Source organism: Erithacus rubecula, assembly GCF_903797595.1.
Source record: "Erithacus rubecula genome assembly, chromosome: 13".
NCBI lineage: Eukaryota > Metazoa > Chordata > Aves > Passeriformes > Muscicapidae > Erithacus > Erithacus rubecula.
In genome coordinates this window covers 5818624-5845034 of record NC_136665.1, presented here as the reverse complement: position 1 = coordinate 5845034, position 26411 = coordinate 5818624, and the positions used below count along the sequence as shown (strand labels likewise).

At 41.1% G+C, this 26411-nt stretch overlaps 2 protein-coding genes across 18 annotated transcripts in view; one reads left to right on the top strand and one right to left on the bottom strand.

Moving 5' to 3' along the window:
* Window positions 1–19201, bottom strand: part of PBRM1 (polybromo 1) — a 55503-nt gene extending 36302 nt beyond the window's left edge. For 3 of the 16 annotated variants that reach the window (XM_079317237.1, XM_079317240.1, XM_079317248.1), the window contains exons 1-13: window positions 19055–19189; window positions 16634–16756; window positions 15514–15669; window positions 14692–14789; window positions 13976–14123; window positions 11527–11667; window positions 10767–10883; window positions 10262–10330; window positions 9395–9493; window positions 8901–8986; window positions 6308–6406; window positions 4709–4800; window positions 1261–1477 (exon numbers count right to left, since the gene is read on the bottom strand). In XM_079317237.1, the coding sequence (XP_079173363.1) occupies window positions 1261–1477; window positions 4709–4800; window positions 6308–6406; window positions 8901–8986; window positions 9395–9493; window positions 10262–10330; window positions 10767–10883; window positions 11527–11667; window positions 13976–14123; window positions 14692–14789; window positions 15514–15669; window positions 16634–16672 (1361 nt within the window). In that variant the 5' untranslated portion in view covers window positions 16673–16756; window positions 19055–19189. Of the gene's footprint in view, window positions 1–1260; window positions 1478–4708; window positions 4801–6307; window positions 6407–8900; window positions 8987–9394; window positions 9494–10261; window positions 10331–10766; window positions 10884–11526; window positions 11668–13975; window positions 14124–14691; window positions 14790–15513; window positions 15670–16624; window positions 16757–19054 lie in introns of all 16 variants that reach the window. The other 13 variants (XM_079317245.1, XM_079317234.1, XM_079317243.1 and 10 more) reach the window with 8 other exon arrangements.
* A 23-nt stretch (window positions 19202–19224) lies between these two features.
* GNL3 (G protein nucleolar 3) lies at window positions 19225–26124 on the top strand. Of its 2 annotated transcripts, none has more exons than XM_079317290.1 (15): window positions 19225–19308; window positions 19525–19583; window positions 19687–19824; window positions 20487–20600; window positions 20765–20848; window positions 21085–21220; window positions 21695–21798; window positions 22053–22188; window positions 22627–22714; window positions 23065–23248; window positions 23858–24000; window positions 24571–24707; window positions 25197–25402; window positions 25606–25687; window positions 25777–26124. In XM_079317290.1, the coding sequence occupies exons 1-15, from the start codon at window positions 19296–19298 to the stop codon at window positions 25863–25865; spliced, it is 1713 nt and encodes a 570-aa protein (XP_079173416.1). In that variant the 5' UTR covers window positions 19225–19295; the 3' UTR covers window positions 25866–26124. The 2 variants fall into 2 exon arrangements, with proteins under 2 accessions (XP_079173416.1, XP_079173415.1); XM_079317289.1 differs by having other exon boundaries at window positions 25197–25411.
* The last annotated feature ends 287 nt before the right edge of the window (window positions 26125–26411 follow it).

Genomic DNA, 26411 nt, shown 5'->3' with positions numbered 1-26411 from the left:
TCTATGGCAAGTTATTTGTTCTATAACTGATATCAAGGGTATTTTTAATGGAAGATCCCTCCCAAACAAATCTGTTTATATATAATTTGAGCCAACACTTTTAGGTACATTAAGGCACAAACTGTCAAAGATTCTTCTCAATTTCACTGTTTAGTTTTTTTCATCAAGTACATTTTGTGCTTTGTTCAAGGCAAGACATTTTATTTGCCACTTTTATAGCTGTACTAAGATATAAGAAAAAATACTTTAAAGCCACTGATGAAGAGAGAACCAGTGTGGCAGCTTTTATTCCCCAGCACTTGCAAAACACTCTCTGATAAGATAAAAAAAAAACCAAAAAGCAGCTTTTTTAGCTTCTGATCTAACAAAGACACTGCTCTTTCAACAATTACATCAAGTCTGACAGATTGCATTATGGTATAAGTAAAATGTACAGACCTGTGCATCAGAGTGGATTACAAAGGGATGAGCAGGGGGAGGCTCCAGGGCTCCCTCACTGAAGCTGAAGGACTGGTACTCCCAAGGTGTGGTTCAGGCAGGGCCTGGAGCCCCAGTGGCCACTGGGCAGGAGGCCTGAGCCCCCTGAGGCTGGGCAGCACAATCAAAACCTAGTAATGCTCCCAGGACTCTGCTCACACCCATCATACTGGCTTATCTTGAGCCACTAAAGAAAGACACTGCTCACTTCACTCAGGTCTTTAATCTGACAGCTGCATTCTGGCAGCTCACTGACCTTCCATGGCTCACAGGTTTGTAAATGGGGAACTGCTGGCTTCAATCCAGACCAGCTACATCACCATGAAAATAATTATTCTCACAATGTTACACAGTGACCTAGACAGGAGGACTGTAATTGCAACCATCTTCCTACAACTCATACTGAAGACTATTAACTTAAAATACATGGCAGTAAGAGGTAATCAAACCATCACAGTCAGGAAAAAAAAAAGAAAAATGGGGAGTTCTGCAAAAACTTTCATCTCTGCTGCACATTTGGCATTCAGAATTATTCATATGGCAATTTTCAGGCACATTACAAATGAAATTCAATGAAAAGTAAACCAAATAGCAGCCATGTATCACAGATAATCTAAAGACTGATGCAGACTGAGCTGAAACAAGCAGCAACTGGATGTAGAGGAGAGATGGTGCCAACACTGCATTAAGTACCAGCAACTTGACCATAAGAAAAGATTCTGGGAATAAAAGAGACCTTTGAATAGTTTCACACCAGATGTAGTTTTCATTCTGCTTTCTTACCTGATCTGCTGCAATGAAATGGGTGTTTTAATCTGCTGATAATAATCAGGATACTTTTTCTTGGAGGGCAGGTGGAAAAAAGGTTCTGAGATGAGCTGGCCCTGGTTATTTCTGCAACTTCTAACTGTGTCATAAAGCTGGTAAAGAGGATTAGAAGTGTCCATGAAGGAGGTAATGCTCTCAGCTTCAGACTCCCCCTCTTCATAACGAGCAGCAGCTGCACAGAGAGAAAAGAAAAACAGGAAACTCAGGAGGACAACTCAGAGTAGGTGTTTTTGGTGGATAAAGATCTAAAGCAGAAGAAAAGGAAACCTCTCTCTGGCAGTCAGATTCACACCTCAGGAAATGACACAACACATATCTAATGAGTCTCAAGCTGACAGAAAAAAGCACTTTATTGCAGTCCTTTAGGCAATAGCTGAAGACAAAATTGTGATGCTTAGCAGAAAAAATTGACAGTGAAGCCTGACTATGCCCCTCTAATATATACAGCAAATGAAGAAATAAATGTTTTACAGTGACTATGTAATAAGCCTAAAAAATTCCTAATAAGTATTAAAAAATTTCATAGCAAACTTTTCTGGTTATCCTGTTTCAGGATTAGGATGAATGAAAGAAAATCTATGAAGAGCTACCACTGCAGATAAAATTAGGAGAAACATTACCTGAACAACAGAAACACACCAGGAATGAGAAAACACTGGTACTGGAAACACAACAGGATGGGAAGCAATAAAGGGCCAGTCCTTCTACACTTCTAAGTAACACAAATAGTGCAATTTGTACCTTGCAGACAGACATAACAAAATCTGCATGGCTTTGCTCATGCTAGAGTTAAATTATTCACTTTCCTCCTCTGAGTGTGAAGGACAGCCTGCAGATGATATACTGAGTAATTCAGCTACACAGAACACAGCTCTCCAATGCCAGGTTTCCAGCTGGCATTTCCACTATTGCTCAGAGGAGGCTGGCACAGCTTCAAGCTCTCTATCCAGTAAAGTCATATAGAAATGGTGACAAAGCCAGGGGACACCCAGACTACAAAAACACAGAGCTGTCATTGCTCCTCTGCAGCCTGACACCAGATCTACATCAGTGTGTGGGATCTACCAGGGTCACAGGCAAAGCTAAAACACAACCAGGCATCAGCAGATGTGCAAACATGCAATGAAGATGTTCATTACTGATTTGGGGAGACAATCAGAATTATCCTAATGATGCCAAACAGTATCACCTAATGACCCAGCATCTACTACACCACAGCCAGCAAAGCAGGAGATGGACAGAATAACTCAGGTAGAAACAAACCACTGGAGTTATCACTGAAATTGGGTGAAGTTTCAAAAATAGGTTACGGTTTAATTTATTCAAACAGTTTGGTCTGTTTATTAAAATTGTTCAGTTCTGAGTGCTCCACCAAAAAGAAAGAAACAAACAGAAAAACAGAATAACTTGTTTCTATGAAAGAGAAGACATAAAGGGATTGGTCAAGTATTTGCTGTTCTCTGCTGTGTGAGCCAGCAACAAAACAGTTCAACACCCTAAATAAGAAATGTGCTTCCTTTGTGTTGACAGTAGAACACAAGGCACTCCCTAAAAAAAACCTAAGTAAATTAGATATTAATTAGCAGTTAAACCATTTATGTATTATAGTTTTACTGTATTTTTATATTCACATACACATACACCTACAAACATTTTCATTATGATGTGAACATTCTTTAAAAGTGATGGGTAAACATCATATATTCTTATTATCTAGAACATTATACTGATCTCCTAACATGATACTGGCTATATAGAGAGCCAAAGAAGAATGTATTATCCAGACTAGCAGATAGAAAATTCTTACTTTTGCAATAATATTTCTACTCTTACAGAGCAAATAATCACTGTACATTCTTTAATGTGCAGTAGCACCAGGTCCCATATCCCCAGCAAGCACTGGCAGAGGAGAGGGACAGGCAGTTATTGCCCTTTGGTGCTGCTGTTACCACAACTACAGTTTGCAGTTACCACAAAAAACCACAATGTCTTCTTTGAGGTCCTAAAGCTCCCAACAATGAATGCTCAATGTCCAACTGAAGATGGTTGTCACCAAAATCAAAAGCAGATCCAGTCTTAAACCATCTCTAAATGTTACAGTAAAACAAAAGACTCTTGTTTACAAAATTAAATACATGCAAGCAATACCTAATGACCACCTATGCCTGCCTCTATAGACTTATAATGAGGAGCAAGGGAGCTGCTCACATCTTGTACACTGGAGCTGGAAATGTTCTACAAGCTCCATCACACCAAAACACCATCTGCAGCTCTCAGGATAAACTCTCAGTTGGAAACTGATATTATTCATTGCTTAGGCAACAGCTACAATCAAAGAAGCTCATAAAGATTCAGTTCTCTGATTAAAGAAGGAGAGAGTTCTATTAATGTTCAGTCATGCAGTCCTGCTCTCATTTATTTTAACAAGCGTTACAGGAATGAAAAAAAAAAAAAAAAAAAAAAAAAGAGACAGCAGAGCAATTAATAAAAATATCCCTTGGTTTAAAGAAAAACCCCTTTCACCCAGAGACTGAAAGCATAGGCTTGTCCAAGTAGTACACTGGAAGGAGAGAAAATCTTAGGGAGTGACAGGTCTGCCAAAAAAATAACATTGCCTCTTAGGTGAATGCAATAAAGACAGGAGAGCTTCAACAGCAGCAAGGCTAAAATCACACACACATACACAGAGGTCCCATGAAAATTACAGTAATGTCCATAGCAAAGGTGGCACCTGAAAGTTGTTAAATCACTCCAACAATTTAAATCACTAAAACATAAAAAGCTACATATTTTTACAGCATTGCAATTTGGAAAATATAACAGATAACAAACAAGCAAAACCCAGCTAATAAACACTCCCCACACATCCCAGAAAACAGCTGCTCTGAAGCAATAATCAAATTCTGAGCCAACCAGGAATCAAAATACTTTTGGTTACAGCAAGAGCTAAAATCCAAAAAATTCTACATACCCATCCACTAGAAAACTGTGGGGAGTAAAGTTCAATTACCAGGTAAGAAATAAACACCCCAATAATACATATTGAACAGATGCATCTTGAAACATCAGTGAAGAAATAATGTAAACAAAAAATTAAAGAAACAATTCCAACACTACTAATCTCTTGCTGCATGGAACACCCAATGTATTCTCCAATATCTCCTCTTCTTTTCCATTTTAGAAAGAATAAATTCAAGCAATAGCTCCCTAAAGTATAAGTATACTTGGAAATACACAGAAATCTCAAAGTATGCCAGCAAGTTTGGCCTACCCTATCTCACTAGCTGTAAGATTCAAAGGAATTTCACAATGAATGCAAAATATTTTTTAAATAAATGTATCAGAGTTTTATCAGGAGCTCTACAGATTTGCTTATTGTGAACATTTTAATGAGAGTTCCTACCAGCCAAAGCTGCATCCTCATCACTTTCTGATCCATATTGCAATGCCATGGTTATTGCTGATAAACGATCCCCTTGGGCTGATCTTTTGTTACTGTGGAAGAGAAAAAGACATTTTTTAAATTGAAAAAAGAAGATAAAATTCAAATGAAAAAAAAAAAGGGAAAGGGTTAACACATTAACAGTCACCCAGAGCGTGTAGCAAATAAGTGAAGCTCATGACTCCATAAGCAGGAACACAGCCATGACTAAAGAAGGCTGGAGACTTTAACAGGAGAAATTCTTACCAAGCCATGAGTCTGACTCCATTTTGTGAGCTGGTCAATCCAAAATAGTCAGAAAACTGAACTCCAGCCTACTACCTTCTGTCCTGTTTTGTATACTTGAGTATTCAATTAATTGTAAGAGAAGGGGAATGATAAGAAGTCTCTTCCAATTAATTTTGTTATTTGATCCTGCTTTATTGGGATTTGTCACAGGAAGGAATTGAACACACTAAAAACTGTATATTCTATCTCCTCCCATTCTCTCATCCCTACCTTTGGCATTTTCAGAACACACACATGCATTCACTGCACATGAATCAGCCTCCTATGCTTCTTAGTTGGAATAAACTGGCATTGGTCTCCCCATGACTTCGTCAGCTTCCCTCACTTTTGTCCCAAACCTGGGGCACAGTATTTCATATCACACTATATAAGATATGCCTGACATGTTCTGCCTTTTTACAAGATCAGCTCTTCAGGCACCTCCAGAAATGGTCTCAGCCTTCTCCTGCAGGAGCCAAATGAAGACTGGAAAAAAGCAGATGGACTAAGTGCCTGCTTGGGCCTTACACCTTCCTGTACATCCTTTCCTACCTTTTGATACAAACATACAGATATCATCTCCTTAGTCTGTGGGGCAACTCTCTAAAACATCCACTGAGTTCCTCTAGTCCATGACTTTGGGCTCCATCTGTCCCTGTGTGTGATGCTGGGCCATTGCCTGATGAAGCCACTTCTGGTTCTGTCCCTGCTGTGCTTTGGCTCTTTTCACCAAAAAACCTTCATTCACCAGGGTCATTTTTATTGCAATACCATTGACAGGGTGTGCAAAACCACACCTGGATCATGATCACATCTATTTGTAGCACCTCTTCCCAGATGGCCTGAGGTGCCACGGGTGCCTGGAGCTGTAATTCACCTTCCACTGCAGTGCAGCTCCACTTGAGCCACTCCAGCCTCAGCATCCTGACCCAGCCCAGGCTGCTCTGCTGCTGTTCAGTGGCCCAGCTCTTGTGTCCATGAGCACCTGCATGATGCAGTTTCACAGGGCTCTCTGCCCAGCAGCACCATCCAGCCACAGCTGAGCAGCCCAGGTGCTTCATCCCTGAGCTGCCAGTGCCAGCTGCTGTCCCCCCCAACAGAGCATTGCCAGTAGGAAGGGCTGCACACACTTCTCACTCAGCAATAACAACAGTATCAGTGTGTTACCAGCAATAATCTCATCCTAATCCAAAACCCAGCACCACAGTAGGTATGAGGAAGAAAATCAAACAAAATGCAGCATTTCCAAACGATGACAACCCAGCTGTTCCTCCAAGGGCACAATTTACTTACCGATAATATTTGTTAGAAGAATTTCTCTCATCCCCAACACTGCCTTTACCCTGTGAGGAAGGACCTGTCAGCTTGGAAGCAGCCAAATTTGATGCAGTCCTTAAGGCAGGAGAGGCAAGCCAAGGAAAGGGAGAGGGGAAAAAAAACAGGCCCACCTTAAACCCATGAAAAGACACAGCAAGAAAAAAGCTCTTTACAGAATCACTTTGATAGATCAGCCAAAAGGTTCAGAGACAGATGTTTGGAAGCTAGAAGATAAGTAATACTGACATTCTTTCAGTGCTCTAGTATTTATGTGGATTTTGTTTAAAAAGTCAGAGGAAAGTAACATTTAGCTCAAGCATTGATAGCTGTACACACAGCTCAGTCTAAACAGCAGTGAAAGCAGCCAACAAAATGTTCCTCAGCATCCAGATAAAGCAAATCACACAGGTCCAGTCATGTTTTATCAACATTTAAAGTCACTGTCAAGTTGGTTGAATATTATCAAGCAATTCAGTTTTGCCACTTTAAGGGAGGACAGTTAAATGCACCCACAAAGAGCAGTTTAGTATGGCAAAGGAGATGATGAGCTCTGCAATAAAAAACATTATTTTTGATATGGGGCAACATACAAAGCTTAGGTTAGTAGCATTATGATGATTTGAGTTTGAGCCATCAATGACAAAGAACAACAGATGTAAATTCAGAAGAAAAACATAGAAAATTCACTTGAAGTGAACTTATGAGGGAATTTTACCCAAATCAGCAATAGGTAAAGTAGAACTCCCCTTTAAGACAATTAAACATTTAAGAATTTAAATTTTAAAAATTATTTTGTGAAGCAGATTCTTGAGAAAAAAATAACAAAGAATAATGGTTTAATAGAAAAAGCAACCAGTGAAACACACAATAGCAGGTGAAAGGTTTGGTTTTCATGACACTTCTCTTATCCCAATTTTTTCTGCATTTAGCCCAGTATTATTGTAGCCTGCTTCAGGCATTATTTTTTTTCCCCCAAGTCAGAGAAACAAAGAAGGGAGCTATCAGTGATTCTGATAGATGACTTCAGGATTTGAAGGTCTGTTGAGAGCACAATACACAAGAGAACAAGGCAGCTGAGAAGAAGAAATGGGTTGGCAGTGCAAGAGAGGAATTCAGCTAACAAATACCAGTGTGATTTATCTGTCATCCCTTCTTACACAATCAGCTTTATTTTAAAGAAAAACTGTTGAGCCTCAAAAATAGACATGACACACACCCTGACATCCTGAGCTTCACCAATGGTCATCACAGCAACAAAAATAAAATACCATCATAATTTAAATAGAAAACCTCTATGCCTCTGTATAATTCTGGTTACTGCAAAGCAAACAAAGTCTTCTGGCATTACACATACTCTTAAGAGGGAAAATTATTCACCTATATGTCAGGAATTACACCTTAAAAGAGTATTTCTGCTTTTTATTTTTATATACCTCAACAATGATTTGCCTGGTCATGAGGAGGATGCTGATGCTGAACAAACCAACCAGAAAATCACTTCTCAAAACACCAAGTAGTAAGACTCAATCAAATTCCACTTCTTTCACACAATAATCCTAGGCAGCACTTTTAATACTGACATCATATACACAGAAAAAATTAAACTACCTTTCAGTTAAGTAAGGCAGTGACAGTGTTTCCAGCTGTACCATACAAACCTTTGCAGGAAATGACAACAGTGGTTACCCAGCACCACATACCAGTAAACATCTCTAATATATAAAGAGATTCCACCTTGTAAGAATTTCCCAACTCCTTGAATGGCTTGCAGGACATGGCTTGATTTTTTGGGGATAAATGACACAGCTCACATTGGCAAATAATATCTAAACCTACTTTTGAGTGTTACTCATAAATAAAATGTTTATATGAGAAGAAACTTAATTGCATTTCAGTTAAGAAACATTTATAATGATTGTATCACTTCTCTATCAACTATGGATTTTCACAGGAAGAAAATGTTGTTTCCTAAGTAAAATCATCCCATGAAACAAATAGAGCAATCAACTCTCATCAAGTGTTTTATACATGCATATTCAGGGCCAAATCTCTCATCATTGATTAATAAATCCTGATCTTCAGATTCCTGTGCCTCTTTACATAGCTAGAATTGCTTTTCAAGCAAGAGTGGACTTCCCTCTAAGCATTGTTGCCCAAGGTTCTGCTCCTATGTTTTTGCCCCTACCTGTAAGCCCTTTGGTTCCAGTTCCTAACAAGGTTCAAGAATATCCAGCACTTTTCAATAAAATAAAGCACCTTGTTCCTCACTATTCATTTTCTGTTATTAACTTTTAAACACATGGTGGAGTTGGCCATAACTTATTAAAGATAACTGACACTATTTTTCATAATCAAGTACATCATGAAAGTATTTTACAACAGAAGCATTTCAATGAAAAAAAGCTTTCTTTCAGAGACTACTTTAACCAATGTACAACTTTTAAAACAACACTAAGTTTTCAAGCCATTATTTCCCACTATACTTCAACAGCACAATTAAGGGAATGTCAACAGAGGTTTTTATATTAAAAAGAACTCTTTTATATAGAAAGAACTCTATTTGCAGTACCTGATTCGGAGACTTGACTTGGCCAACTCACTGTGTTCAATCTCAGCCTTTTTCATATTAAATATCTTTTTAATCGCATTTGCATCCTGTCAATTAAAAGATTTATTTTTTTGTTTAATGTTGAAAGTGAATAATATTGTAATCAGATATATCCAGCTATCTAAAACAAAAATTAAGGTGTTTTTACATTTAGATATAAAACAATTTTGCCTGAGAAATGAAGCATGGAACAAAGTCTGCCTGAAATACACCCACACAGTGTTTCTACAGTGGCCTGAAAAAACTGAATAGAAGACCTGAGCAGCTTCAAGCTCAGTTTTGTTATTTTTGTACCCCAATTCTACTAAAAGCAAGATAAAAAAGAAAACCCATTAAAAGCTATTTGAAAAAGCAAGGCAAAGAGGGTCTTGAGAGCTTTATGCTCAAGGCTTATTTCAGGATCAAACAGTAAGAAAATCTGAACTCAAATCACACCATGAACAACTGAAACTAACCTTGAATACTTGGGATCCAGGCTCATTGTAGGTTTTGGCATTCTTTGCCAGAAGATCTATGTCCTTGGCCATGGCATGAATGCTTTTGTAAGTTCCATTCTATACAAGAAGAAGCAGAACTGGTTAAAGTCTAAACCATCAGACAGCATGAGAACTAAGCCAATAGTGAAAAGCAAAGGGATTCGTATTCAATAAAGGGAATGTTCATAGAAAAACAACTTATTTGTGAAGACAACAGGTAAGTATCTGGAAAAAGTAATCACACAAAGACAGTAACATACATTTATGGTAAGCCTTTATAAAGCTCATGAATGCTAAGATTGAAAAGAACACTTAATAGATCATACTACCTTTGTTTGGAAGAGTTCTGACAAAATGCTGTTTCAATTTTATTCTCTAGCTCTATCAGTCTGTGTCCCATCCCTCTCTACTATACAAAATGCTAGAATTACAGAACAGTATTTCAAATTACTGGAGAAGCAAGATGAAAAATGCATCAGTACAAAACATCTATTTATAGCACTAGAACAGAAGTAGGTGATAATAACACACAACCAATCCTCAGTACTCCAATGTTTTACATGAGCAGCACTTGCCAAAGAACTGCTTTAAGCCATTAAACATCAAGGAACCTGAGATATCCTGGCTCCAAGCCAGACTCCACAGCTCACAATGCTTGATCTTCCACACAGATACTTCTGCAGCACTAACCCAGCACAGAGCATTGAATCACCACAGTGTGCAGGTTTTTTAATAGCAGGAGGAAAACACATTGTCTTTCCTGCCACCATAAATCCTGACTTCTAACAATTTTGGAATGTTTACTGTTAAAAAATGCTGTACCCCAACACATTAATATGTTCATACCTGTATCCTTTGGGCAATAGTTTTAAGATCTATGGGTTCCTTTATTATTGCATAATAATCTGGATATTGCTGGAAAACAAAAATAATTAACATATTACTATAAACAGTCACAAAGCTTTTGTTCTAACAGCTCACAGAACAACCCACTAGATAAACTGAAGATAAGAACAGTGTAAGCTTCAAAATATGGCACCAGGCACCTGGACAAGCCAGGTCATGAGGCAGATACAAGCAATTATAATTCATCTGTAAAGTCACATAAAGGACCAACTCTGATTGAAAATCCAATCCATGGTGATGGTTTTCAGAATATTTATTCATAACTTTCACCACAAAAACAGAACACCACTGCTCTGAAACAGAGCAGTAAAAGTAGGCAGAGTTTGCCACTGATGAGGCAGAAACAGAGAACTGCATCCTGAGCATGGCCATTACAGCCTGTAATATCAGTTATAGAAATATCCATGCTTCCAACTTGGAACACAACCTACATTCAAACACTCACCACTTTAGAAGGAAGTTTCTGAAACAGTTCACTTATGAGGCGTCCTGAGGGGTTTGTGGCAACAGCTACAGCTTCAAGAAGCTGTTCCAGAATTTCCTTCAGGTAACCTGGAGATGACTAATGCAGGAAACAAAAATCACAAATAGTTTTAATAGCAGCCAGAGTGGAGTGCTTCAAGTTGCACTGAAATATAAGAATTTACATTTCAAAGGCAGAAAAAATCAGCTACAAAATACAAATGCAACTTTTGAAGACAACATTGTTTTTGTAGGTAAAGGTACACTACAAAAACTTGATTTCAGCTTTACACTGAATGATGTGTGTCAGACACACACCACAGTAACTGAAAATGTGCATCCCAACATCACAAAAACCAGGCTAGTCCAAATTTCCTCTCATACCACTCCAGGAACAGCTGCACTGACTGAATGGGGCACTTGCTGGTAACTGCTGGCATTAGACAAATCTTGCTTGCAACAAACCTCAACGTTGGCATGAATACAAGCACACTTCATATTATTCCAACTAGACCAGAACCATGCTTTACCCATGTTAGAAGGCCACACAATTTTTTTTTGCTAGGCAAAAGTGAGACACACATACAGTGCTGTGAAGTGTTTAACTAATGAACTTGCATAAGAAATACCTCTTGGAGCACAATTTAACAATGAAAATAATACTCTATTTATCACCCTCTCAGAGCCAGCTGACATCCACAGTTACAGCCTCCCCCTTCTGCAGCTGTCATGCCCACACTTACTAATTCAGAATTTGCTTGATTGTCATGCCCTTCCTCATCATCATCATCATCCTCAGCATCACCTTTCTGAACAAATTCATTTTTTGTGCGCAAATACAGCTCCCATAGTTTGCAGGCAGCTTTATATTCAGGAGAATCTGGCTGCAAAAACAAATCAAATATTCCAGTCAAAATTCAGGGCATTCTCATTGGGGGAGAAATTTTTAAGTTATTAGCTGAAAGGTATTAAATACAGTAAGTGAGTAATAGAAAACTTGGGAAGTTCCTGCTTCATTTGCTCTTCAACAGAGGAGTTAAGAATCACAATAAGCATTAGAAAATATAACCTGTATCACTTGAAAGCATTCAAATCTTATAGAAAACTTAGCAATAAAAGTAGCTGGGTTGAGGCTTGGACAAGCCAATTAGATTAATCTGGAGAAATCATTAGGTTTTGCTGAAGTAGAAGCATTTAAAACAGACTAAATTTCAGTATGCCAGAAATTTGATTTAAGCCAATACTGCTGTCATTGCATGGCACTTGAAAATTAAATTCTATAGAAGAATGCCAATAAATATCTTTGGAAGCACTGCAATGGTTTATACTCAGCATTAACTGGAAAATTCCAAAGAACCTGACAACATGCAATCACCTGGGTACACCACTAGATACATCTTTTAGAAGAGGTAGCATTAGTTAGAAAATTCACTTTTAATAATACAGAGCTGATAGTGGCAGACAAGCATGTGCCTATTAACATTACCCAGAACAAAGACAGCTTTTCCACCCATATATTTTTCCTTCCCTTTCCTCTGTCATTTAGGCTCTACTTCAGGTATTCCTGCTGATAATGTCACCTCATTACTGCTGATTGCACTCTTCTTACTTCACTCTCTCAACCTCTGACAGCTTGCAATGCAAATGAGAAACCAACATGAGAACTGTTCTAAATTTTGCCTTATTAGGTTTAATTATTCTCAGCACATTAGGCCAGGTGTTGCTTATGAAGAGCAGATTTTTTAAGGGTATCCTGCTCCACAAATCTGCTTCCTTCTATATGAATGCAATTAATGCTCAGGAGTGAGAGACTTGTCCAGAAATACAAAAAAAACCCCAAAAGCTGCTGTTCTGCTGGAGCACTGCCAATAAAACACCTGCTGGAATAAAGACCTTGACAATCAATCACTGGCCCTGGTTTGTCCATGCTATGGAGCTGCCTGGGAAAGGCAAAAGTTGAAAAGAAGAAGAGATTAAGTTTGTGTACCACACCTCCAGCTCACAGCTCCATAATTCTATGGAAATGCCAACATTCCTTCATGCTGGAATAATGGACACCTATTTTTAATCTAATGCAAGGTCTCTATGACACAGTTAAATTTTGAGCCCACAATTCTATAGGCAAAGGCAGAACACATTCTGTAAAACTCTAACCATTCTTTCCTGCCACCAGGTCCTTTCCCCTCACTCATTAATGCAAAAAGTCATTAATGGTGGGGTTTTCACACTGAGTGCCTTGCAAAGCTCCAGGAGTACAAAATGCATTTGGAAATCTTTGTACTTCTCCTCCTGGAAGCAGGATGTGCAAATGCATTAACCCATAAACCTGACTGTTTTCAAGAAGCTACTTACACACACACACAAGTAAAACACACACTGCCTTTCTGGATGTCACCTGGCTACCCTGGCTGTTATTCAGAAAGCACCATTTGGATTGTCTCCAAAGTCAAAGATATGTGAAAGGCAGTATTAATTAGCAGGTTTAGATTTGCTGTATCATCTCATTCACCACATACAATTTCACTAATTTATGGATTTAACATATCCTCTCATTAAACAAGATTAACCCAATTTTTTTCCCTACTTCCTTATGAAAACTGCAATAAAACCCATTAATAGCCATAATAAAACACACACCCAGTTTGGGGGAATTGCCATGGGGGTTGTCTTGATGGCATTCACATCTATCATCACTGACCATGAGAGTCAATGTGCCTTTTTTCCATTTTATTAAGTGGCAAATGGAAGAGAAACATTAAATACTCCTACCATAAACTTGCTGTTAGCATAAACATTTCTTTCTGTGAGGAAAATAAAAAAATAAATCTTTCTCCATTTCAAAGGGTTACACAAAGGGTGTTATAAAATGAGAAGACTTTGACAGGGAATATTTTTCTCAGTATATATCTCCATTTTTGCTTTTGATCTTTTTTGGAAAACTACATGAAGATCATTCCCACACTATTTTAAAATTTTCCACAGCAAAACTGCTATAGTAGGACATCTTACAAAGATACACTTAGCATTATTTGCAAATATAATACAAATATGGAAATATATGCAAATAACTGCAATATGTGCTGCTCTCTTACCAAAGGCTAAACTGAAGAGGTTTTGGACAAACCAAGGCAGAATTTGAACACCTCTACTCTTTTTACAATGGATTTGAGCCTTTACATGTAGTTTACTCACCTTATAGTAAGTCTTTGCATTGTTAAAGAGAAGCTGGAAATCAGCAGTCAGCACATTCACATCATCATATTCCTCCATCTTCAGCTTTTGTTGGATTTTCATTAAATCAATTGGCTGAGAAACCACTTCATAATAATCTGGCTGATTTCTGCAATGACAGAAACAGGCATCATATTCCAAGCAGTAAAACCCAAACCACAGCACAAAGCTTGTGCATGTTTATGACTAAACAAACCAAAGAAAGTTCAAATACATCTTTGTTACAGCTAGAAGATCTGGACAGTGCTCTATCAATCAGTTCACTTCATGTATGTTCTGTTACTGTCCTCAATTTTTTGAGTTTAAGAGCAAATTCAGCCTCTTACCTTCTGCATTTTCAAGGGTCATTTCTATTAACCTTCACAAACTGTGTCCTTAGTATTACATCCCACCACTCATACAAAATATCTTATAATCAAAGGCTTAGATGTTTTAGGCAAGTGTCACAAGAAATATTTTAAACTAATTCAGTGTATCCTTTTTTTTATTTGAAGAAGAGCACCAATGTAAGCATATCCCATTGAATGATTACATCAAACACTTGGATCAAACACTGATGTGAAATGGTGACAGATGTAGCTTAGATTTTTCACAAATTATTGCTGAAGTATTTATCCATTTCCACTTCTCCCTGATTAAATCTCAGGTTCAAGGTTTAACCAGACCTGTGGTCTTACCTTCTCTTGGGTGCCCTGATGAAGAGCTCACAAAGGAGCCTGCCCTGCTCATCTTTGTAGTCTCTGATGGTGTTGTAGAGCTCATGGCAGACAGCAATCTGAAAGGCAAGAACAATGAAATAAGGAAAAGGGAGAGAATTTTAAGCAGTTAACAAACAAAAGCCTGCTTACAAAGGGAAGGCCAAGCTGCCAATCCACAGCATGCCCTAAAGCAGAAGTGAGAAGCAACTGGAGCACCTCACACTTTAGCAGGATACCTGACAAGTGTACAAGGTACTTCAGGATTTACATTTATTTTTTGAGCACAGAGAGCTTTATATCAATGCTAATTCTAAGTAAAACACCCAAAATGTAAATTAATTCAGTGCAATTCTCTCCAAGTTATAGGCATCTACAAGAACAACAGGGGTTCTTCTGCCCTGCAGTTAATCAACATTGGACTGCTCATGCAAAGGCATAGCAGAGGCATTGTGCACTTGAGTAATCACTGCTGTGCCATTCCCCACTCATCCCTCTGCATTTGCTATGCAGACACAGCTCTCAAACTTCTGCACATTATGATTTCTCCAACATCCTTCCATCTGCTAAAATCATCAGCAAAAAGAGAAAAGCAGCAAAAACAAAACAGAAAAGAAAAAGAGGAAAGTGGTGAGCCAGGACCAAGCCAAAGACAAAACTGAATGAGGTCCTAAACCAACCTCAGCCAAGGCAGGAACAGTGTACACATGCTACATACAGCCATTAATTTTCCAGTCCAGCATATTCCAGACAGGGATACAGTATCCCCAAGCAAAAAGATGCAATCACTAAGAAGGTACTAACAGGATCTACAGTTGGGAGATTGGAAAGTCTCCTCCTCTTCCTGCTTGGGCCTGGAATATTGGTGGAGTGATGGGCATCGTCGAAGTCTCCGCCGCTAACGCTGCTGGAAGGGGAGGTAGCTCTTCGCCTCTTGGAACCCATGGAATCCAACTTCTTCTATAATGAACAGAAACATTCTTAAAGCCCTGGAATTGCACCCAAACCCTCTGCTGAGAGCTACCTACAGAGCTAGAAAAGTTTCTGTAAACTCCAAGTTTGTGGAAATTTGCAAGACTAAAGGGAAATCGAAATGCTTCTACAGTTTTATAGTCACCAATGACAGCAGGACCAGAAACCCCCAAGCTCACACTGGTGGAGGTGAATTTAGCAGCTCTTAGCAGAATATACTCTTAAATTCTCTACATTTTCATACCCCATCCCATGCATGACAACTAAGCAGGAAGCACTGTTTCCAACAAAAAAATTGTACAGAGACACATGCTCACAACGCTTCATTCCATGACAAACTAAAAAAAACCAAAAAAAACAGACCAACAAAGAAAAAATCCAACCAATGAACTGAAACAAATTACAAATGAAAAGGGCCACAGAATACCTTGTGTTATATACAAGTGAAAAAAAGGTCTGGATCACCGTGGGGCTTCCCACTTCATGTGTTGGATGAATGGCTCAACCGTGAAGAAGCAGAAAAAGCCCCTTCCTCTTTTGGCCACAGTTTTGCATTTACCAGCACAAGCAGTGACAAATGAATAACCAACATCCAACAATTATGGTAATTTATAGAGCAAGTTGATGGCTCTTTCCCAACTTCCAGTGACAGCATCAGAAAAGTATCTTTATTTGTGGCTATCTCAAAAGCTGAGGACAGAATAGATGCATCTATCCCAGCCTATCCCCATTTTCCATCTAAATCCAGGGATTTCTTTTAGGAGGCACTGAGATGATTGACAAGGTAAGGCAGCACAAGGTAACTGCATTAAAGCATTTCTGTTAGAGACACAGATAATTTCAGGCACACACATGAGATGAATAAGGTAGGAATAATTAACAGTTAGGAAAAAGAAAAGCAAAGGGCCAAGGCAGAGGGATGGGGATACAATCAATAATTTACCAGATTTACCAGAGTAGAACCAGCACCTCGAAAAGCCAATCTCCTCATAGTGTCTGATGGGCAAGCACAGATACTGCGAGAAGGGAACACTCTAAGAGTGGCAAACCAGTAATGGTGTTAGTACAGCCACAACTGGAAGATAAGAACAAGGAAAGAGAGAGGGAAGAAAATTCAGAGTAGGTAGTTAAGGAATAAAAAACAAGAATAAAGTGGATAATTACAGTGACAGAGAAAAAAAGCAAGAAACAGAAGGCAACTTTTTTTAGCCCAGCAGAAACTCTATGAAGTAATTTTGTACACAGAATGCTAGACACTTGTGTCATTGTCACAGTAAAAATACATTTCTCTAATGCTCCTGAATATGCATTACAGATTTCACAGCCACTTGTTAGAGAATGATTCATCAAGCAGAGCAGAAAGTAAACAGAAGTGATACCTAATCTGAGAGTACAAGTTACAGAAAGTAACATTCTGTAAAAGTAACAGAATGCAAAGCAGTACAGTGCTTATAACAACATAATCTTAAGGTCAACAAACACTTAATAAACTCTAAAATGAGGCACCTCCATCACTCCTCAGAGTGGATTTTTATACTCAGAAATAAGCACTAAGTATGCAGCCATACACTAGAAATAGACTGTTTCCATTTCTAAGCAGCTTACAAGTCTGCTTTTTTCCTGCAGAAATTCCATGTGAAATATACAGAACTATTTTATGGTAAAATGTTTGCCCCTATGTAGTTCTTCCAACTCCTGCTTTCAGTCAAACCCCAGAGAGATTATTTTTCTGTTCAGCACTCTGGACATTTTCACAACACAGACGTGCAGAGAAGCTCTGTGGTTTACCAGCAGACAATTCATTTTGGGAACTGACAACAGCCTCATGCTTTGGCACTGCCTCCAACTTTCATCTGAGGGCTACAGTCTGGAGTGGCTCCACCAGGCACGTGCTGGGAAACACAAGCCCTTGGCTGTGGAAGAAAGGCAGGAGGGACTATCAGAATCAATAATTCTGCTTCAACCAGGAACCCAAGAGCACACTCAGTCCAGTCCCTCCCTGAAATGAAGATCTGGGAACCTCTCAGCCAGCACCTGCCTGCAAAATGCACATCAGCTGCTCCATGTCCACTGTCCAAGGCACAATGCTGCAGCTATCAGCCATACTCAGACAATGCTGTGATCAAGATACCCTCACCACTCCTACACAGCCTCCAAAACACGTTTTTCTCCTCTAATAACCATGCAAAACACGTATCAGTCTGCACAACATCACAAACACTCAGTGAGCTGCTGATGTAACTCTGGAGATGAGGCTCCAAAACACAAACTTCTCCCTGGATTGCCACACTCCTAAGCACAGAGGACTCACAGAAACACACAGTTGTACTGAAGAACGTCTCTCCCAGAGTTTCTTCTACAAATGCACTGCTGGCTCACAAGTCTCTCAACAGTCACACCAAGAATCTCCACTGCTCCCAACGAGCCACCTCCAATGCAACAGGAGATGCTTGAGCACCTCATTGGTAATCGTCCCACCAGCCATAAAAATGTCACAAAACCACAGCAAGAAATGCTTTGGCCATTACTAATTCACGTGCATACTGATATACACAACAGGGGGAAGGCTGTCTCTCCCAAAAGCTGTACAGAGGACCAGAAGTACCATCCACTCCAACCTCCCTGCACACGGCTTTTACACACATCAGACATAAAACACTTGAAATAAAACAATGGATTCTAGCACACGGTTCATTTACTGCTTTCAGGTAGAGATAAAAGTCAATAGACACTGTGGGTAGCACTTATCACTATCAGGATCTCCCACGTTCACCAGGAACACGAAACATGCTCAATTTAGCAAAGGGAACAAGGGAGGGAAACGCAGCCAGAATTCCCCCCGGTTACCGATCCCACTGAAAGCTGTACGGGATGGGAAGAGGGAGCTGGCAGCAAGCAGGCACTGTAAAAGGGCAAAGCTGGCGAAAAAAGCGAGAGGGACAACACATCCATGGTTTTATCGACACGGGGACAATAAACAAAGATAGCAAATATGTAACTGCCCCGAAGCGCCGGGAGGAAAGGTGTTATCCCCGGCAGGAGACAAAGAAAACCCTTCTCGGGCAGCGGGCGGACAGGACGGTGTCCGGGCCCGCCCCGCGCTGCCCCTCACGGGCAGGACCCGCCGCTGTCCCGGCCCGCCCCGGCAGGGCCGCTGTCACCGCGGGCCCGGCACGGCCCCACGGCGGGAACGGCGCGGGAAGGGCCCCGCGCAGCCGGGCCCGGGCCGGGCACCGGGGCGGTGACAGGGGCAGGCGGCGCTCGGCGCCCCGGGCCCGGCGCGGCGCGGCCGCTGCGCGCTCGGGCGGCGCCGCCACACAAAGAGAGGCAGCGGCCTCCAAGCTCCGGCCCGCGCCCCGCCCGCGCCGCTCACCCCGCCGGCTCCGCTCCGCCTCCCGCAGCCGCGGCCGACCCGGGGTGGGTGCGCGGGGTCCGCCCGGCCCGGCCCGTCCCGTTCCGCCGCTACCGCCCGTTCCGACACTGCCGGTGCCGCCGCCGCCGCTGCCGCAAAGCGCGCCCGGCCGCCCAACGCGCCGAGCCCGCGCGACACCCCGGCGGGGCAGCGCCGGCGCGCTTTACGGCAGCGCCCGCCGGCGGGAGCACGTGGCGGCGCCATGAGGCGGCCGAGTGAGCGCGGGGAGCGGCACCGGGACGGGCACCGGGACGGGCACCGGGGGGGGACGAGGGGGCACCGGGGGGGGGACGAGGGGGCACCGGGGGGTGGCGGCCGCCCGTGGCCAAGCGGTGGAGGGCGCGGGAATCGGGGCCTGGGCTCGGCGCGGCGGCGGGGCTGTGTGTGTGTGTGTGTGGGTACGCGGCGCTGACGGGCGCGGTGCGTTGCAGAGCTGAGGAAGGCGAGCAAGAGGCTGAGCTGCCACAAGCGCTACAAGATCCAGAAGAAGGTGAGGGCGGCCGAGCGCGGCCCCGGCTCTGCGCTTGGTGATTTTTTTGGAGATTGAAACTTTTGGCCTCAGACTGAGAACGTTTTCTTGTGCCCACCTTCAGATCAGAGAACATCACCGAAAAGTCAGGAAGGAGGCCAAGAAACGTAAGCAAAAAAAGCCCAAGAAAGATCCCGGAATTCCCAGTGCTGCGCCGTTTAAGGAAGAGCTTCTGCGGGAAGCGGAGCAAAGAAAGCAGAGGGTAAAATACAGTTTGCGGTAAAGAGGACGAGGACTGAGACCATTCCTTTATGTAAGGAAGCTTTGTGTGCATAAGTGCACTCGGAGATGCAGTCATGGCAGTTTCTAGATGGTCTCAGTAGACTCGTGCTTTGGAAAAATCAAAAAAATTAGTTAGGGCATGGGTTGGACTTGACGATCTTGAAGATCTCTTCCAACCTAGTCATTCTGTGAATTCTGTAATATATTTATTTCCAGCATTGTACAGTATGCAATGATTTGGTTTTTTATTTTAACCTTCACTGTGCATGTGAACGTGCTGGAAGTGCCATTTCTAATGCAGTCAGAATTCCCTGTGGTGCTGGGATACAGAGATGTCCCATCAGAGTCTTGGGAGTTAAACCATGGCATTATGTGATTACACAGAACACAGGGATCTGCTGTCTGCAGTGTGGACTAATGGGACATGGGAACAACCTTTATTAGCTGTGGTGGTGGTTGCAGAGCTGCTGTTTTGGGCTGGCTGCCTCTGAGTAGGATGGAAAACAAAGTTCCCAGAGTCACTTGGACAGTCAGGACTTCTGAGCTGGCTCAGGAGCTTGGGTCAGGAATGGGGAGAAAGATCATTCTTCCTTACCACCTTCAAAGATGTTTTATCTAGCCTGGGTTTTTGTTTACAATCAGCTTGAAGAACTGAAACAAAAGCAGAAGCTCAACAGGCAGAAAGAACATGAAAAGAAGAGGAAGCTGGAAGCTAAAAAGAATGCAGCCACAATCAAGGATAAGGCAGAGGGAAAGGTAGGGGTCCTGTATGATTTTGGTTCCTTGAACCTGTAGAAGTCATCCTGAAACTGCACCTTCTTAAGCACATGTTCATGTTACATTTTCATGTTGAATGTGCACACAAGTATTGGACACTAATTCTCATTTAAATAATTTCCTCTTGTTTTTATTTGCTTTAGGAATCCTCTGGCAAATCTAAAGGAAAGACTAAAAAGCCACTGAATAAGAATTCAAAGAAATCATTCTGCAGGGAGCTCATTAAGGTGAAATGCTTTAACTATTTTTATATCATTAGATGAGAGTCAGCAGTAAGACCACTTGTTATTTTCTTTTTTTGTATTTCTGGTTAGAAGACAAAGTTTGTGATTAAACTAGAACACTGAAGTAAGGGATTTTACAACAGAAAGTGTTTACAACTATTTTAGTAAGTCACAGCTATACCAGAGTTGTCATCTGGTCTGTGATACCTTACTTGATTTTTGTCTTGTTTCTGACCCAGGTGCTTGAGGCCTCCGATGTGGTTCTGGAGGTTTTGGATGCCAGAGATCCAATGGGCTGCAGGTGTCCTCAGCTGGAGCAAGCTGTCACTTGCTCTGAAGGAAACAAAAAGCTGCTGTTGGTTCTGAACAAAATTGGTAAGAAACATGGGTTTTCTCCAAGTGTTACTGGCTCTGTGGTTCTGTGGTAGGTGAGCTATGAGGATTTTAAATGAATCTGAGATTCTATTGAAGACATAAGATCCAACTCTGAGCTCACTAAAAAGTCTGGAAATTACTGAGTTACCAGCAGCTAAATAAAGAGAATAAAATGCCAAGAGCAACAACAAGAACAAAGGGAACTTTGTGGTAGGGTAGCCTTTGCAAGGATTCTAGGATAATCCTTCACAGAAATCATTCTGTACCATTCTAAGTCTTCTAGAAAGAACCCAGTATTAAAAATGTAATACAGAGGCCAGAAATGTAATTGTGATGTGTTCTGCTAAGGCAGAAAAAGAGACTCTCTGTGCCTTTGGAGAATATACCCAGTACTTTATATTGGAGTTCTTAGCCAAATGTTATTTGTCATGACAAGATTAATTTAAGGAGTGAAAGAACTGCTCTTCTTCCCAGATCTAGTGCCAAAGGACAACATAGAGAAATGGTTGAAGTATTTGAAGAAGGAGTTTCCAACAGTTGCTTTTAAGTCAGCAACAATGATGAAGGACAAGACTATGGTAAGAGCACAGCAGGCTGTCCCATGAGAGTCACGTATTTGCAGTCATGGATGTTGAAGCATCTTTAAAATTCCTTTTCCCCTGGTTTGATTGCACTTCTGTGACTGATGGATGTGCCTCTATACTTTGACTGACCTTTGCAGTACAGTAGGGGAATTCTTACCCCTGAAATTACAGTAGATGAGTAAGTATCCATATTTTATCTTCCTTAATAGCTCCTAACCATGGGGTGTTTTTGCCTTTGAATCCTGTAGCGGGAACAGGTCACAAAAAGACGTGCACGTGTTGATTTCGCAGAAACCTCTCAATATTTTGGAAGCAAATGCCTTTTGAAGCTTCTCCATGAGCATAGCAAGACCCAAGACAAAGCCATTCAGGTTGGAGTAGTAGGTAAGTGTATAGAGAAACAGGAGCAGTTTCCTTCTCCTATAAAGCTTTGGGATCCTGTGTTACAGACTGGGTAAATGGGCTAATGAGATTTCTTGTATTTGTTCTTCACTGTAAGGTCCTCAGTGTTGTAGTACTTCAGCTGACACTGATCCATGGTGCACTTCCACGTGTAGCATGGGCATCTGTGGGAGCACAAGGAAGGCACTGCCTTCCTCATGCCTGACAAAAATCCCACAGAATGTAGCACACAAATCCTACAAGTGTGAGAAATGAGGATACATTGTTTGTCTTACTTCTGCAGTGAAGACTTCAGATCCAACTCTGATCTCACACTGATGCATACCTTAGCAAAGATACCTGGAAGAAGCTGTTTTGATCACTGCTAAAAAGCTGTTTGCTTATTTAAGTTATAAGGATTTCTGTGATTTTTTTTCTCAGGTTTCCCTAACGTGGGAAAGAGCAGCATAATCAACAGTCTCAAAGGAAAGCGTGCTTGCAATGTTGGCCTGGCAAAAGGTGTTACCAAGTAAGCTCAGTCTGATAAAAGCTGTTCCTTTCCTTGTTTGTCGTGTTTCACTTGTCATGAGTTTGTGTTTCAATCCAAAGCACACCAGTGTGCAGTTTTAAATGCACATTAAAATCTGCAAAATGAAAAGTATTGATATGTGTGATGCAAGCTCTCTCCAGGAGATAGAGTGTATAAATGTCATGTTTTGTTTTGTTTCAATTTCTATCCTACACAAAGCACATGATGACAAAACACTGAAACTGACTGTATGAAGTACATTCAATCCAACACTGAGCTTTGTGTTTTGCATCCCTCACCATTACCAGTCCTTCACTGATTATCTGCTTATAGTGCATTTCTCTGAACAGGTCCATGCAAATTGTGCAGCTTGATAAGCAGATTAAGATGCTGGACAGTCCAAGTATAATTGCAGATCCTTCAAACAGTGCCCTGGCTCTGGCCTTGAGAAGTATCATAAACCCTGAAGGATCAGACTCAGCAGATGTGCTTGAAGGAGTAAATGCCATCATAAATCACTGCAATAAGCAGCAGGTGAGCTCCATTTTTTTTTCCACATCTCTCACTGCATTAGATTTCTCTGTAGGTTTCTTAGACCCAATAATGAAAGTTGATTTTTCTTTAGCTAATTCTGATAGGTTTTGAACTGCTTTCCTTAACCTTGCAAGGTGGCAATGCCAAGTGTGATCTTTCATCCTTACTAACAGAAGGCAGAACAGCGTGCCACGATCCTGACAGCCTGAGTAAACAACATTGCTTTAAGACCTCATCACCACACAATCAAAGAGTGAAAAATGATGATGTTTTCTGTGTCCTATGGTTACAGTGAAGACCTCAGATCCAACTCTGATTTCACTCTAGTTTCAAACAAATTAACCTAAGCTTAATTGATTTCAGTTCTGTGAAAAGTGTTTTCACAGACCAGTGTGCTGTCTCTGTACACCCACAAGTCTGGGTGAATGGCAGATAAGTTTGTTGATGAAGTAGGCATTTTGCTTCATAATGTTTACTCCCACATGTGAGAGAAAAACAGCTTTTCACTTACTCTGTCCTCACTGTTATCCAACTTCATTTGCTCTTATTCCTAAAACTGTAAGAATGGTAGGCATTTCTTTCTAAATGTACCATTTTTTTTTATCCTAGGTAATGATGCGCTATAATATCCCAGATTTCAGAGACCCTGAAGAGTTTTTATCTTTACTGGCTCAGAAAAGGGGCATGCTGAAAAAGGGAGGTGTTCCTGACATAGAAAATATGGCTAAATTAGTGCTTTGTGACTGGACAGGGTATGTATGCTGTGAGCTTTGCTCTGTGCTGCTCACCTTTTTCTCACTGTTAATCCAGCACAGCACTGAGCACTGAGTTCAGCAAAGTACTTACAGAGGGAGAGGCTGCTTTTTTCCCTTCCTTTCTCACATCTTACTTGGTTTAAGAGCTGGAATATCCAACAGATTTAGAGAATGCCATCCACAGATACTTATCTAAAGTAATGAAGGAGTCAAAGCCTGTTGCACATTACTCCATACACAGTTTCTGTAACAGAAATCTGCTTTCCTCTCCAGTACCAAGTCCATGTTGTCCTTTTCCAGACAGGAAAGATGTGGCAAACTTTCTGTGGAAATTTAGGGTGGTTCCTATATTCTGAGGGTAGGAATAAATGTAACTCAGGTTCAGTAACTGACTGTGACTATCTCCCTTGCTCAAGTGGCTCAGCTGCTTTTCCAGCTCATGGTTTTACAGGCAGCTGCTCTGTAGTGACAAAGTTTGAGAGCTTTGTGTTCTGGGTTTTATTTTTAAATACAGTGTTTTAACTGTTACTTTTAGTTGTTTTTTAATGCTGATTTTTATTTTCTCAGAGCCAGAATAAAGTACTACTCACAACCTCCAGGATTTCAGAAACCACCACCCTATCTTACAGAGCAAAAAGTAGCTGAAATGCAGGAAGGCTTTAATTTAAATACCCTAGAACAACAAAACAGCAACACTGTTCAAGGTAGGACTGTTCCTGTAATACCATTAACCACAGAATCACAGAGTGGCCTGGGTTGGAAAGGGGCTTGAAGACTCTTGTTCCAAACCCCTGCTGTGGGCAGGGCCACCTTTCACTCACACAGATTATTCAGAGCCCCCTCCAGCCTGCCCTTGAGCACTTCCAGGGATGGGGCAGCCACAGCTTCTCTGGGAAACCTGTGCCAGGGCCTCACCATCCTCACAGTAAAGAATTTTTTCCTGCTATCTAATCTAAACCCACTTAGGTAAACTTACCTATACTCAAACCAGGTTTTCTAGCTCCTAGCAGTTTTCTGTAGATGCCTCAGAGAATTGTCCTTGCCTTGGTGGCAGAGCAGTGTGTGGGAGCCCTGTGTATGGCAGGGAGGGGGCAGAACTGCAGTGTCCCCACTCGAGGGCAGGGCATTGCAACTGTGCTGAATGACAGGGAACTGTCATATACAGGAACTGACACTTCCTGTGTTCTCTGCAGCTATAAAGCACCCCAGTCCAGCAAGCAGCATTGCTTTCCAGTCAACTGGAATGACAAATGGGACAATAGAGGAAAATAAAGTGATAGAGGAAGGATCTGAATGGGGAACCATGGAAACAAGCAAGGAGGAGGAAGAGGAATTAACAGAAAGTAGTGATGATGATGATGATGAAGATGATGTGGAAGAAGATGATGATGATGATGATGTCAAAGAGGTAAATGAGGATTTCACTTGGGTTGGGCTTTTTTCCTGAATTAAGGAAACAACATTGTTCCAGGTCACTTGGCCTCAGCAGTGAGCTCAGCTATACAAGGGAGCATCCACACACTCCCCAGGCTCTGTTAGGTTTCATTTGCATGGGAGATTTCATTAGTGATGTTTCAATAATATCTGACCTCTGACTTGTAGGAAAGCCAAGTTCAGATCACCAGGAAAGCAAAGCCTGGAAAACAACAAACGAATCCTACACCTTCCAAAGGGCAGAGGGCAGGTGTGTATTCAGAACCCTGGCTTAGGGGTGGGCTCTGGTACTTCCAGGATTTGCACTGGTTTCACTAACACATGATCTTCTCTTCTCAGGAAAGGAACGTTCTAGATCACTGTCCTTCAGCTTAGATAAACCAGTAGATGAAGATGATGCCTATGATTTTAACACAGACTATGTGTAACAAATTAGATGGGAAGGCATTGTTTGGAGAGCTGCTGTCTTTCAGAGGTCAGGAAGACTGACTGCAGCAGAAGCTGGAGGAGTGCTACAGAACCAGAGCTGCTGCAAAAGCTCACTTGTTGCTGTGTCAAAGAATGTACATAATAGTGCATCTCCCTTGATAGTTCCAGATTTTATACAGGTCTAGGAAACTGATTGTTATTCAGATATGTCATAAAGTTTATTTCCTATATTAAAGCCTATTTTTAAAATTGCTAAAACTCATTTAGTCTGTTCATTTTGCCTTATAAAAAGGCCTTTCAAGAGGACAAACACTTTCTTTGAAAAATAAATTATGTTTCACTCTAATCCCATTTAAACAACTGAATTACACAGTGAATTTTCATTCATGCACAAAATCTCAGTTTTCCTAGAGGATTACAAAGATTTTATTTCTAGAGCATTATTTTAGACAGTGACTTTTCAGTACAGTTTTGCAAAACTTGTAGAATTTTCATATGCAAAGGTTGACTAGAAAATGCTCCTTATTTCAGCTCAATATAAGGTA

Excerpts from the sequence above, each read along its gene's own strand:
- GNL3 (XM_079317289.1), top strand. Across the intron at positions 19,584-19,686 it reads GCTACAAGATCCAGAAGAAG|ATCAGAGAACATCACCGAAA; the intron begins GTGAGGGCGGCC and ends GCCCACCTTCAG. Across the intron at positions 21,799-22,052 it reads TGATGAAGGACAAGACTATG|CGGGAACAGGTCACAAAAAG; the intron begins GTAAGAGCACAG and ends TGAATCCTGTAG.